General features: G+C 43.1%; 2 protein-coding genes across 4 annotated transcripts in view; one reads left to right on the plus strand and one right to left on the minus strand.

The window, feature by feature from the left end:
- NEDD9 (neural precursor cell expressed, developmentally down-regulated 9) overlaps positions 1-12456 on the plus strand; it is a 181892-nt gene that overhangs the window by 59599 nt on the left and 109837 nt on the right. The window contains exon 2 of the mRNA XM_042937903.1: positions 6494-6679. Coding sequence (XP_042793837.1) covers positions 6668-6679 — 12 coding nt within the window. The 5' untranslated portion in view covers positions 6494-6667. The remainder of the gene's footprint in view (positions 1-6493; positions 6680-12456) is intronic.
- The window catches only part of LOC122219567, a 35507-nt gene that overhangs the window by 2949 nt on the left and 20102 nt on the right, over positions 1-12456 (minus strand). The window lies entirely within an intron of this gene.

The following is a 12456-nucleotide window of genomic DNA, read 5'->3' on the forward strand; positions in this document are numbered from 1 at the left end:
CTCTCTCTCCAGGTCTCCTCCTCTGGGGGAGCATTGCCCAGTCTCCTGATGAGGGTCTTTCTGACACGTTTGCCCTTAAGCCTGACCTCAGGATACTCCCCAGGTGGTGAAGGCATAACATCTTTGATGTTCACAACTGATAAATGCTTAGCTTCTGTGCCTTTTAATTAAATAGTGCTGCAATTTCACTGGCACCTCCAAGGCCTTATCTAAAAGGCACAGCAAAGTAGAAACATCACCAAGGGTGACAGGGTCAGAGATAGACTGAGACATGCAGACGGAGAGAGAAAGATACTGTTTATGGTCAATAATGCCTTTCCTGGTGTCCGACCAATTACATATCCAGGTGATAACCTATATGACATATGGAATTGAGGGCACACACTTTTATGGCTTTTCATCTTGCACATGAGGAAACAGGCAGAGAAATGGCTGAGTTGCCCAAAGTCACACACAATGGGGACTAGGGCCCAGGCCTCCTGACTTCCAGGGCACTCCCTACCACGAACATCGCCAGCTGTATATGGCGTCATGGGAGATAGAGAAGGTTGGAGAACCTGGTTTCTGCTAGTAGCTCCCCAGGTCCTTTCCCCTCAAGGATTCCATTTCAGGTCCTTCCATATAAGGTTCAGATACCACATAGAGAAACATCCAAGGATAAATAAGAAAAATGTAGACTCGGGGGCCCACTGGCTTCCATATAGGAAATGAAACTATTTGCCCGGAAACGAGGAACTTAAGACAGACGGGTCTGAGGAAGTCACAGGACTGCCTTCCTCCACTGTGCTTACCCCATCCCGCAGGTAACTGTCCTACAAGCAGAAACCCTGCCATTTTACCCAGGCCTAGGTCAAGAGCACTGCCCCCTCTTAATCTCTTGGTGGATTCCACCTCACCCCCTCCTTCCTTTAGAAAGAAGTTCTGTTTTGTTGTTGTTGTTGTTGTTGTTGTTGTTGTTTATCACCAAGACTTCTCACAGAGCTTCAGGGAGTTTACTTCAGCATATGGCCTCAGTCAACAAATACTTACTGAGCACCTACTGTGCACCAGATATCGAACTAGGTCCTGGGGAAACAAAGATGGGGCAGCCACAGTTATTACCCTCAAGAACTCATTAGCTGCACATCCTGTTCGTGCACAGGCTCTTGTTCGCACACAGGGCTCAGCCCCAGGTGGGCAGTGAGCATATTTTTAACCCCCAAATTCCAACACATGGTGCTCAAAATAAGATTGCTTTTCTATTTTTTTTTTTTTTTTTTTTTTTTTGAGAGAGAGAGAGAGAGAATGGCGGGAAGGGCAGAGAGGGAGAGAGGGAGAATTCCAAGTAGGCTCCACGCTGACAGTGCAGAGCCTGATATGGGCTCAAACTCATGGACTGTGAGATCATGACCTGAGCCGAAGTCAGACACTCAACCTACTAAGCCCCCCAGGTGGCCCAAGATTGCTTTTCTAATGTGTAAAGTTTTAGATGAACCTCTTTAAAAGGCTTAGAAATTAAATTGCATTAGTAAGTCTTTTATCAAGTTTCTTTTACTGACAAGAAGTAGATTTCATTAAATCAAGCCTTTTTGAGAAAAATCTGTGCAATACGTTTGTCGAACCCATAAGCTTTGACTTGCAAAATCTTATAATCATAGTCTATTGTGGTGAGAAAGGATCTGAGATATCACCTGAGCCAGCAGATTTAAATTTTGTATTTCATTTTTTAAACAGCAAAGTGTTTTTTTAAAGCCAAATATCACCAAGAGCCCCAAATTGAAACCAGTTAAAACTGGAATGGCTGTGGCCAAAGGAGAAGTGCAGAGCTCAGAACCCTTGCTTATCTCCCTCTCTCATGTGCCACCTCTGCTCCCACAGATTTTGGGAGCACACCACAGAATGACAATCTCTGCACACCACAGAAATGACAATCTACCAACTCCTCTTGTCCCGGATGAGGAAAGTGAGATCCAGAAAAAGCATGGCTTCATTTTAACTGATTACATCTTCAATGACCCCATTTCCAAATAAGGTCACATTCTGAAATACTGGGGACTAGTTCCTCCACATATGAATTTGGAAGGTAGGGGAGGGGGACACAATCCAATCCGTAGCATTGCTTCTTGTCCTGTTTGGATGTTCTTGGCCAAACAAGGAAGTCTCTGATACCTGTTCCTTAAGGGAAAGACGTGAGCATAGTTGACAACTACTGGGAAGAAGTCAGGAAAGAGATATGTCAGGCACATAGAGATATGTCCCTGGGTAGGCATTGAGGCCAGATGGAGAGATACGTTTTGGCACAAGAGGAGAGACACTTCCTTTATTGTCACAAGGAGGCGGGCGGGAGAAAGGGATGAGTTTGGATACCAAATGAATCAGCAGATGAGGAGGAGAGAAGTCAAGGGAGTTCACCTGAGGTGGTTCTAGCTTTCTTCATGAAGCAGGAGAAGACACTGCCTGCTGGGGCTGACAATGGAGGTGGAAACTACAGCTCAGTAGGAACTAGGGTTCAGCAGAGGGACTGGCACTGAAACGGGGACTTGAGGAGAGTGGAGAAAAGTTTGAAATAGTCCTGTGCATAATGCACCAGAGCCAGCTGTGTCTAGAGTATGCACCCACTGCATCATTACAGGAAGGGATCTATTACTAGAATAGAAAGGTGGGGAAATGAGAGGGTGAGCAAACCAGGGGGAACAGAAAGGGGCTGCCTGACAGTAACAAGGGCCCAGATGGCATGGGTGACCAAAGTTTATAGTGGCACCATCTGCAGGGTGTGTGGTTTTTTTCGGCAATGCTCAACAGCTGGGCGATTGATGTAGAGAAAGTAAACAGTTGAGTACATCCAGAGCTGGGCTTTGTCCAGGAGGGTGCATTACAAGGACAAAGGGGCAAGGAGGTCGAGGATATGAGCAAGGGGAAGGTGACTTGAGAAAGCTCAGGGACGCGAGTAGGTGAAGAAGAAAGTGTGCAGTGAGGAGGCTCTGCTCATTTCTGCACAAGAGGCTGGTGTATGTCCCTTGCTTTCTGTTGACCAGAGCACATGGTTATTGCTGCCTCCTGGAGGAACAGATGTTGCCAGATGTGACATGCTAACGAGCCACAAGCTGATGGGCTCCCCCAGCTGAACTTCCTCCTCTAGGGTGGTCCTAACTGGCCCCAGCTGGGTCATTTGTGCCCAGTGCTGCCACAACTGTCAGAGCATGCTCTGGGGACATGTGTGCCTCTATGGAAGGAAGAGGTCAATACCACCTGCCTGTCTAGTGTATTGGTTCAGCCCCTGGGTCAGTCTGCTAATCAGTGTTATTTTAAAGTGGGCCATCCCTATTGGTTTGGATTTCATTGCTGTGAATCTTCCAAGGGCACAGATCTTCTCTTAGCTGCCATAGTTCAAATAAAAACTGTGGATATTACTACACATATCATTGGTATTATTATATACCTCTACTGATGTTATTAGCACTCAATTTGAAACCCTAAGCTCCTAGAATCACTTCAGTATTTTCAGAAACAAAACACTGCAGAGAAAAAGAAAAAGAAAGTTTTGAGTAGGACACTGAAATATTCCTAGTACGGAAAGGTTAAAACTAAAAAGAAATGCCAAACATTGTCAGGAGCAGTGGGGTCCCTCACACCCCACTGGTGAGAATATAAATTAGTACAACCGCTTCTGTTTTCCAGTAAATAAAATAAACGCCTATCTATCATCCAGAAAATTCCATTCTTAGGTATATGGACAACAGAAATAGATAAAGGTCTACATAGCAGTATTATCCACAATGGCCTCATACTGGAGATGACTCAATTGTCCCTCCACATTAAAATGGATAGGTATCTATACACTGGAATACTATATGGCAATAAAAATCACAGACTACAGCTGTTGGCAACAACATGGACGAATGCCATGAACATAATGCTGAGCGGATGCAGTTAACATAAAAGAATACATACTGTATGATCTATTTTTTCCGAGCTCAAATATAGGCAAAAGTGACTCTAGTGTATAGGAATGCCAATTTAAGGGGTAAAGTCTAAAGAAAGGCAAGGAGGGGATTACCATGATAGTCAGGATAGTTACCTTTAAGCAGGATCACCCCTAACATTTGTGGGGCTTAAATAGAGAACTACAGATCATCGTCCTAGGCCTAAATATTTTAAAGTCAGTTAAACTAACACTATATGAAATAAAAGCTGCTTTATCCTCCACCTTGACAAATAACATCTTCATGGCAATCTGGAAGACCAGGCTGGACCCTAGGATTCTTGGGCTGCTTAGAGCTTGTCACTGGAACGTGTGGCACAAGAAGAGGTGGCCCTCGGACTCCCAGGCCGTCCGTCTTCTTCCATGTCTGCCCCATCCCATACCTCAAGGGCCCCTGTGTCCATGTATGTTCATCTGCAGCCTCCCGCACATATTTGCCCCTAGGCCACCTCTTGGGAAGATGGGCCTGAGGAAGAGGCCAGAAAGTGGACTCAGAATCATTTGGACAGGGAATCCCAACGTCCCAGTGCTTGGTGAATGGTCTAGAAAGGGAGACATAGGTTCCAGGTGGACACGGCCTCTTGACCTCAAAGATTCCTCTCTCCTTGGAAAGCAATATTTCTGGAGGAAATCTAGAAGCCTAAAAGCACAAGGCTCAACATAAGGTCCACGGGATGGGTTTTAGGGTAGTATTGCCTCTAAAGAAAGGGGTTGTATTGGGAAGAGGACCTGAAAAATTTCTGGGGTCCTGGCAGTATGCTGTGCCTTAACCTGGAAGGCAATTTATGACAATTTATTAAGCTCTACATTTGTTTTATATAGTTTTCTGTATGTGTGTTATATTTCACAATAAAGAATTAATGAAATCTATCTATCTGTCTACTATCTATCTATCTATCATCTATCTATCACCTATCTGTCTATATATCTATCATCTATCTATCTGTCTATCTATCATCTATCTATATGTCTATCTGTCTATCTATCTATTCACCTATTGCTTCTGATACTGTCATTTATGAGATCCCTCTGTATCAGCTCTGAATGCTTGCCTTTAAGCTCAGACACCTTGTACAGTTAAAATGCCTCAAGGCAGGAATACCTCAGGGAGAAATGGAGACAATTCTGGAAACATAGTAACTCTCACTGCTGGTTTTCTCCACCATCTGGGGCCCAGATACTTCGGTGACCATGGATGGGCTCGGGCAGTGCACATGAGTCATGGGGCCATGTCCTCTTGCCTAGCCACTGCAGAGCGCCTCAGAGGAAAATTCTCTTTTCCCCATCTTAACCAAGATTTTAAATACTGTGTTTATCAAACCGAAATTACAGGAAGCTATTCCCATCCTAGCAGAAGTGAAAAGAGACCAACTCCCAATTATCCTCTGTTTGGAAAGCAGTTCTAAGAAGCCTTCCCTTCCCCATAAGGGCAGCTGGATAAATTCATTAGTTTGCTAAGCTTCTACTATGTGCCAGACACAGTCCTTATTTTTCTGCTCCATACTTCAAAACACCCATTTGGTTTTGATTTTTCATCCTTGATAGGAAAAACACTTTCCTTTCACAAAGATTCAGATTCCCGGTTCTCAAAGAGATTTCTGTGTAGCCCATGTGGTTTAAATATCAGGACTTTTCTAAGAATATATATTTCAACTATGGTCCATATGGGTACACACGCATTCACACACACACACACACACACACACACACACACACCATCCCCAAACTGAACTTTATAGCAGTGAGATGATGAAAGGGAAGTGAAAATCTGGCCCCTACTAACCAACCAAAAGCCCAGTCAACTTTTTTCCCCAAAAAAACAAAATTCTGGGCTTTGCATCTAAGCTGTTTAAAAGCCACATTGCCAAAGCACCAGTTTTCCTCATTTTAGGGAAACAAGAAAAGCATATGGCTGCAGTGACCTTCTCGAGCTGTTGATGAGAGGTAGAGTCAGGGACATGTGGTGGCTTCAATATGATAAAAGCAACAACATAAAGAGGGATAATGAAGCAGTGGGTGGGGGGGTGTGGAAGAACAAGTGAAGTCAATGTCAGTCAATGGCAGGACTAAAATTGTAGACGATGGACAATGAAGGCTCACTCACTTCTACCATTCTGTCCCAATATGAAACACCTGGCAAATATCTACCCATCACTCAAGACTCCACCCCAAGTTTCCCTTCTCCCTCCTTTATGCCCTCACCAGGTCCACTTCATATTCTATCAAAGTAACTGTAGCATTTTACGGAACTATATATTTTTGGTTTGTCCTACTAGACTGTGGGGTCATTGGGGACAGGATCATATTTTATGCCTCTTTGCAATTCCAGCCAATACGTACTGAGGGTCCCATAAATGTTTTCCTTGGTTGCGTGATTGAATGAATGAATGAATGAATGAACGAATGATGGATTTCATTCATGGGAGTATGGATTTGGCTTTTCCAACTGCTATGATGCAATCCTTAAGTGATAAAAAGTGTCTCAGCCTCTGCCAAGGTTTACCCATTTTCGCATTTTTAACTTCTTTTCAGATTCAAGAAGCTGTGAATTCCATAATGTCACACACTGGCATGAGAATATCGTGTATTCTTTAAACAGAGTTATGAAAAGAAAGAAGCTGGTCAGGAGACTAAAACAGGAATTGTCCTTTTCAAGATCCGGAACTCCAACATTCCTTGGCTTCACGGAGAGAAGCACCTGCGAAAATGTGGGCAAGGGTGAGTAGTGTTGGAATCAACGTACATTTCATGCACTTCCTTTTTGTCCAGTTCAACTCAGACTCATTCCTGTGAAATAATAATCCAAATGGTGTTCCATCCTCACTCAGGATTGTAATTTATGTTTGGAATTAAAGGGCTAATTTCAGGTCACCGGATTTTGCTCTGTTAGGTGAATCTTTTGAGATGGATCTTTTGCCCACAGGAAATCCTCTTCCACTCAGAAATCTCGAGGGAGGCAGTCTTCTGGAATAAAGGCAGAATATTCCCCTTAGTATAACCAGTTCCCAAGCAAGTCTGAAAGTTACACTCACTGACAGCTCAGAAGTTGATCACCTAGGTTAGATTAGCCAGGTCTCTGGTGCCTCCATTCTCTCTCTGCCCATCAGTGCTAAACCATCCCCTTTCCATACAGTCATTCCACAAGTAAGTCAATTCGGCCTGGGGTGGAGGTTAGGGTTAAAATAGTTGATTCGCCCATCTAACCAAGGCTTCCTAAAAGTTTTATGGAAATTAAGTCGAAGAAGTGATGTGTGATGCCCCTGTTCATTGACTTGGAAGCAGGCAGCATGGCATGATGCAGTGGCCCTGGGGTCAGGCAGAGCTGGACTTCTGTCACTCTTATGCTGAGCAGTAGAGTGACCGGGAGCAAGTTGCCTGACTCTTTTTAATCTTTGTCTCTGAATTTATAAAATGGACACAGGAAGGTTGTCCTAAGGATTAAATGAGAAAACGCACATGAAGCAATGTGTGCTCAGAGGAAGAAAGGTTAATTCCCTGATGTGCTGGGATCCACAATCTGCTGTCTGTATCACATGGAGAACTGACCATCAGGACAAAACAGAAGGCAACTGGGCAGTCATTCAATCCAAAAAGCACCGTATTTCGTTTGCAGGAGAAAGGCTAGAAGTCAAGTAAAATGGCAAATGTGTCTTTAAAACATTCTGATGAGAAATAAAAGGATTTGCGGGGGAGTCTTTAAAAACCAAATGGCCATATCACTGTAATTGTTTTTAAAATAGCGATCTCTTAAAAGTCCCTCTAGTCCTAAGATCCTATGATACAGAATTCTGGCACAGAATTGGACATTTCAGAAGCGTCAACCAAACTGAATTACAGTAGTCCCCCCCTTACCCGGGGTTTTGCTCTGCATAATTTCAGCTACCCACGGTCAAGTGCAGATGATGCATTCTGGAAGCAGATGACCCTCCTTCTGAGTGTCATCAGAAAGTCAGTAGTTACCCCTGTCACAATGCCTATGTCATTCACCTCGCTGCATCTCACTTAGGCATTTGATCATCTCACATCATCATAAGAAGAGTGAGTAAGGGACAGTAAGAGACAGGGACCACATTCACATAATTTTTATTACAGTATATCATTATAATTGTTCTGTGTTACTACTGCTGCTGTGAATCTCTTGTTGTACGTAATTTAGATATTAAACTTTATCATAGGCCTGTACGTATGGGAAAAAGCATAGTGTATATTGGGTTCAGTGCTATCTGTGTTTTCCGGCATCCACCAGGGGTCTTGGCGTGTATTCTTTATGGATAAAGAGAAGACTACTGTATGAATTCAAACTGGAGCAAATTACACTTATTTGTGATTCCTCAAGTCACAGGCATGAATATTAATTTCTTGGGGCGCCTGGGTGGCTCAGTTGGTTAAGCGTCCAACTCTTCGTTTCAGCTCAGGTCATGATTTCACGGTTCGTGAGTTTGAGCCCCGTATCGGGCTCTGTGCTGACAGCATGGAGCCTGCCTGGGATTCTCTCTCTGGCCCTTGTCTGCTCTCTCTGTCTCTCAAAATAAATAAACTTAAAAAATTTTTTTTAAATAAAAAAAAATAATTTCTTAATGAAGAATGAAATAAAACTAGTTTCTCCTCATTTTTTTAGACCTACTCAGTTTCACTCAATTGAGATAAAAAAAAAAAAACTTAGCAATTCTCTAAAGCAAGCCAGTATTTCATTCCATTTGAGTCCCTGCAATGAACATTAGCACTGTGGTATTTCAAATACATGTTGATTCTCAACTTTTGGTATTCTAGATCTGAAAACCAGATAATTCGACCACCTGAAGTCTTTAATTTGCTTTAGAACTATCTGTTCAAAGTCCAAGGTCTTTTTGGATCCTTAATTCCATCACTTCTGGGTGGGTTGTTTGTTTTTTTTTTATGATTGAACTGTATTTCAATATTACACACATGTACACACACACGCATTCACACTTACATGTAACTTCACACTAGACTAGGTAGAATGGAAATATTTGGCAATTACAAGTATCACCTAATAGCAAAAAAGAGCATTGATTCCTTGTCGTCAATGCTTTCTAAAGATATATCCCTACTGGCCTTTGGGGGACAGGGTGCTGGCTAAAGATCCTGATCTGAAGCCATACCGCCTGATTTGAATCCCAGCCCTGTCACGAATAAGGAGTAGGACAAACTATTAACAAACTATTAAACCTCTCTGTGCGTCAGTTTCTTCATCTATAAAATGGGTGAAAATAACACCTTTTGGGAGGGGTTGTTGTGATGAGTAAGCATGCAAATTGTTTACAAATATGTTTGGCACATACTAAACCCTCAATAGAGGCTTCCAGTGAAACTCAGAGTTCTACGGCACATAGGAAGTAAAGTCTACACGGCTCAAAGAAATCACTAGAGGCAGAAGATGGGGCAAGCAGAGTGTAAAAAAGGCCTTGAGAGACTGAGCCTCTAGGAATCTGGGTCAGACTAGATTTGGTTGCTCTTTTGAACCCCCTCTGCTGTGATTTTCTGGTTTGGGGAGCCACAATGAGGACACTGTGAGGTCATGGCCAGAAACATCCTTCGGGGAAACCTGTGCTAACCTTATGAATACTCTTAAAAGCAAGCCCTTTACCAAAAAGCTCAGCAAGTGAAAGCAAGCCCCGAGCTGACTGCAAATACCAATGTGGAGGGAAGGTGGAGAGCCCGTGCTCACACCTGGGGGGCCATCTGAGAGCTGCAGAGAGGCTGGGCAGTGGGCAGTCTTCCTTTGTGTCTCTACATGAATCAGTGATGTGCTGGAGGCAGCTGGTTCCAGCTTCCTGGAGCCCACTGTGTCCATGCGTCACAGTGAGTTCATGTAGATAACTCAACAGTTGCCATAGTGGGGGTATTTACACTACAGAAACTGGCAGACTATAACTCAGGGTATTTTGTTTTGTTTCACTGTCAGAGAGCTGGTAGGTTAATATTTCCCAGTGCACCACTGGGGATGATAGAGAAGCTGGCTCAGAAAAACAAGAACACTGGCAATAAAAACCTTTTAAACTGCAAACGTCTTCTTTTGACATTCCTCAGTCTTCCCCGTTATACTAGGGCAGGAAGTTGGCAGTTGGACATGGTCCGTCGTGGTTCATCTAAAGAAGAAAAATCCAGGTGGACTATTGCTTCACAGATGGTCAAAATGTATCGATTGACAGGACTTGAAAATGTTGTCCTTTTTTTCCGATTAAATACACGTTCACCCCAGGTCTAAAATAGTCATCAAACTGCATTTACACCTGCCCTAGGTTTGTAAAGTCCCAAAAAGGGAGATGCAATGAGGTGGAGTAATTCACATACTCTTTTTTCAGCCCTTAAAAATAGTATTTTGATTATTCTAACATATTTTACGGAATATGAAAACTTTATGTACTGAGAATGAATACCTTATGTCCCAACACTTAAAGGACAGCTTAACTTGTTCAGATTTCCAAGGTTGTTCCTTGAGAGTGAAGATGAAAGAATAGGGACTGAAATGAAGAAGTACCTCTAAATCTGCCTTTATTAGTCTGCTCGGCTAGCCATAACAAGTACTGTAGACTGATGGCTTAAACAACAGAAATTTATTTTCTCATGGTTCTGGAGGCTGGAAATCCAAGATCAAGGTGTCAGTAGGTCTGGTTTTCCTGAGGCTTCTCTTCTTGGTTTACAGATGGTCGATGGTCAAGTTCTCCCTATGTCTTCACACAGTCTTCCCTCCATGTGAGTCTGCATCCTAATCTCCTCTTGTTATAAGGACACCAGTCATATTGGATTGGGGCCCACCCACATTTTACCTTAAATGCTCTTTTAAAGGCCCTATATCCAAACCACGTCTTAAAAGACCAAATATAGTCACATTCTGAGATACTGTGGGCTAGAACTTGAATGTATAAATTTGGAGGGGGACACGATTAAGCCCATTACTCTGCCTGAACATAACCATAATTTATCCACAAGGAAAATTAGATCTAACAACATCACAGGTCACGTTCTTAAGAGAAGCAGACTCTGAAGAGACAGAGATTGGCCTGCAGGCGTTTATGGTAGATGCTCTCAGGAAAACCTACAAGCAATGAAGACAGCAGAATTAGGCATAAGGGGACTGCAGTGAAGTCATGGTCAAGGCCCAGGATGACCACAGAACTCTCCAGGCATGTGGAGAGTTGTTGGGAATTGAAGCAAGGGCACTAGGCCATTTTACTCCTGCAAGGACTAGTCATGGGGTGTAGGCTGCCCCCAGGAAAGAGGCATGATATTCATGAACAGGCTCTCTTCAGCTGAGGACAATCTCAGGCAGACTCAGTTGAGAGTTGCCAATCACCCGGTCTTTGGGAGCTGACAGAGGATTGCTCAGTCAAGTGGAGTCTCTGGTCGGTACACTGGGTGTCTACAGTATAAGGAAGCAGAGGTTCCCCATGTGAATGAATAGATTTACCATCATCTTCTTAAGAAATTTCTCATAATACCTCTCAGTAGTTTAAACGGTGACCTATTATGAACCCTAAAACACTTGGCCCAATTCTGGGTGCATCAAAAATGCCCAGCAGAATGGTCAGGGTATATGGCCTCATGGGAAAAGTATGCTATTTGGAGACAAAGAGATCTGGGTTCAACTCTCTTCCCCACTATTTACTAATACTCTTTACCCTCTCCAAATCTCCAATGTCTCTTCTGCAAAATGAGGATAAGTAAGCCAGCTTTGTTAGACTGTTGGAAAGATTCAAAGAAAAAAATACACTTCAGGGTGTCGGGCACATGCTTGACAAAGAAGGCATTCCAAAAGCGTACGTTTCCTTCCCTTTCTTTAAGCAAATAATTAATCGGTGGTAACCAATTTCAAACCAGAAATAGACATTTGATCTCCTAACGTGAGGGAAAATGTTTCTCAAATTCTGCACTTGATCTTAGCCAAAAGGCTGAGAAGTGATGTTTCTCAAATTCTGGTGTGATCAGAATCACTGGTGAAGATTGTCAAAACAGATTCCTGGATCCCATTCACAGTGAATCTAAATCAGGAGGTCTAAGGTGAAGACCAGGCATGTGTAATTTTAGCAAGCCCCATGGGGGTTTCTGATACCTGGAAAATCTTGAGGCCCCCTGCTTGAGGCTGTGGGTGTTGTGTCAGTAAGAATGGGAGTTCAGTGCTTAGATGCCTGGGGACATTTCCGCTGTCTTCATTGTCATTTAGTTCTGTGGATGTAGATGTACACATCTCATCACAAAGACTTCTCCCCTTGTACAAATACTGTGCATTCCAAAGCTAAAACATGCATAAATTATGTCAGCTATAGAATCAAACCAATTCTCCTTTTCAAGATGTAGTTTTATTGAGGTATAAATCACTACTACAAGGCAATTTAGTGCAGACAGGAATTTTACTGGGGGATGCAGATCCCCTGAGCTTGTCTGGAAAATGGGAAGCATATTCAGAGTTGCAGGTGTAAGAGCTGCGTGTCCTGTAAAGAAGCTCCGTCTGGACAGAGATTTAACTTTCTCAT

This window comes from Panthera leo, chromosome B2 (assembly GCF_018350215.1).
Source record: "Panthera leo isolate Ple1 chromosome B2, P.leo_Ple1_pat1.1, whole genome shotgun sequence".
Classification (NCBI taxonomy): Eukaryota; Metazoa; Chordata; class Mammalia; order Carnivora; family Felidae; genus Panthera; species Panthera leo.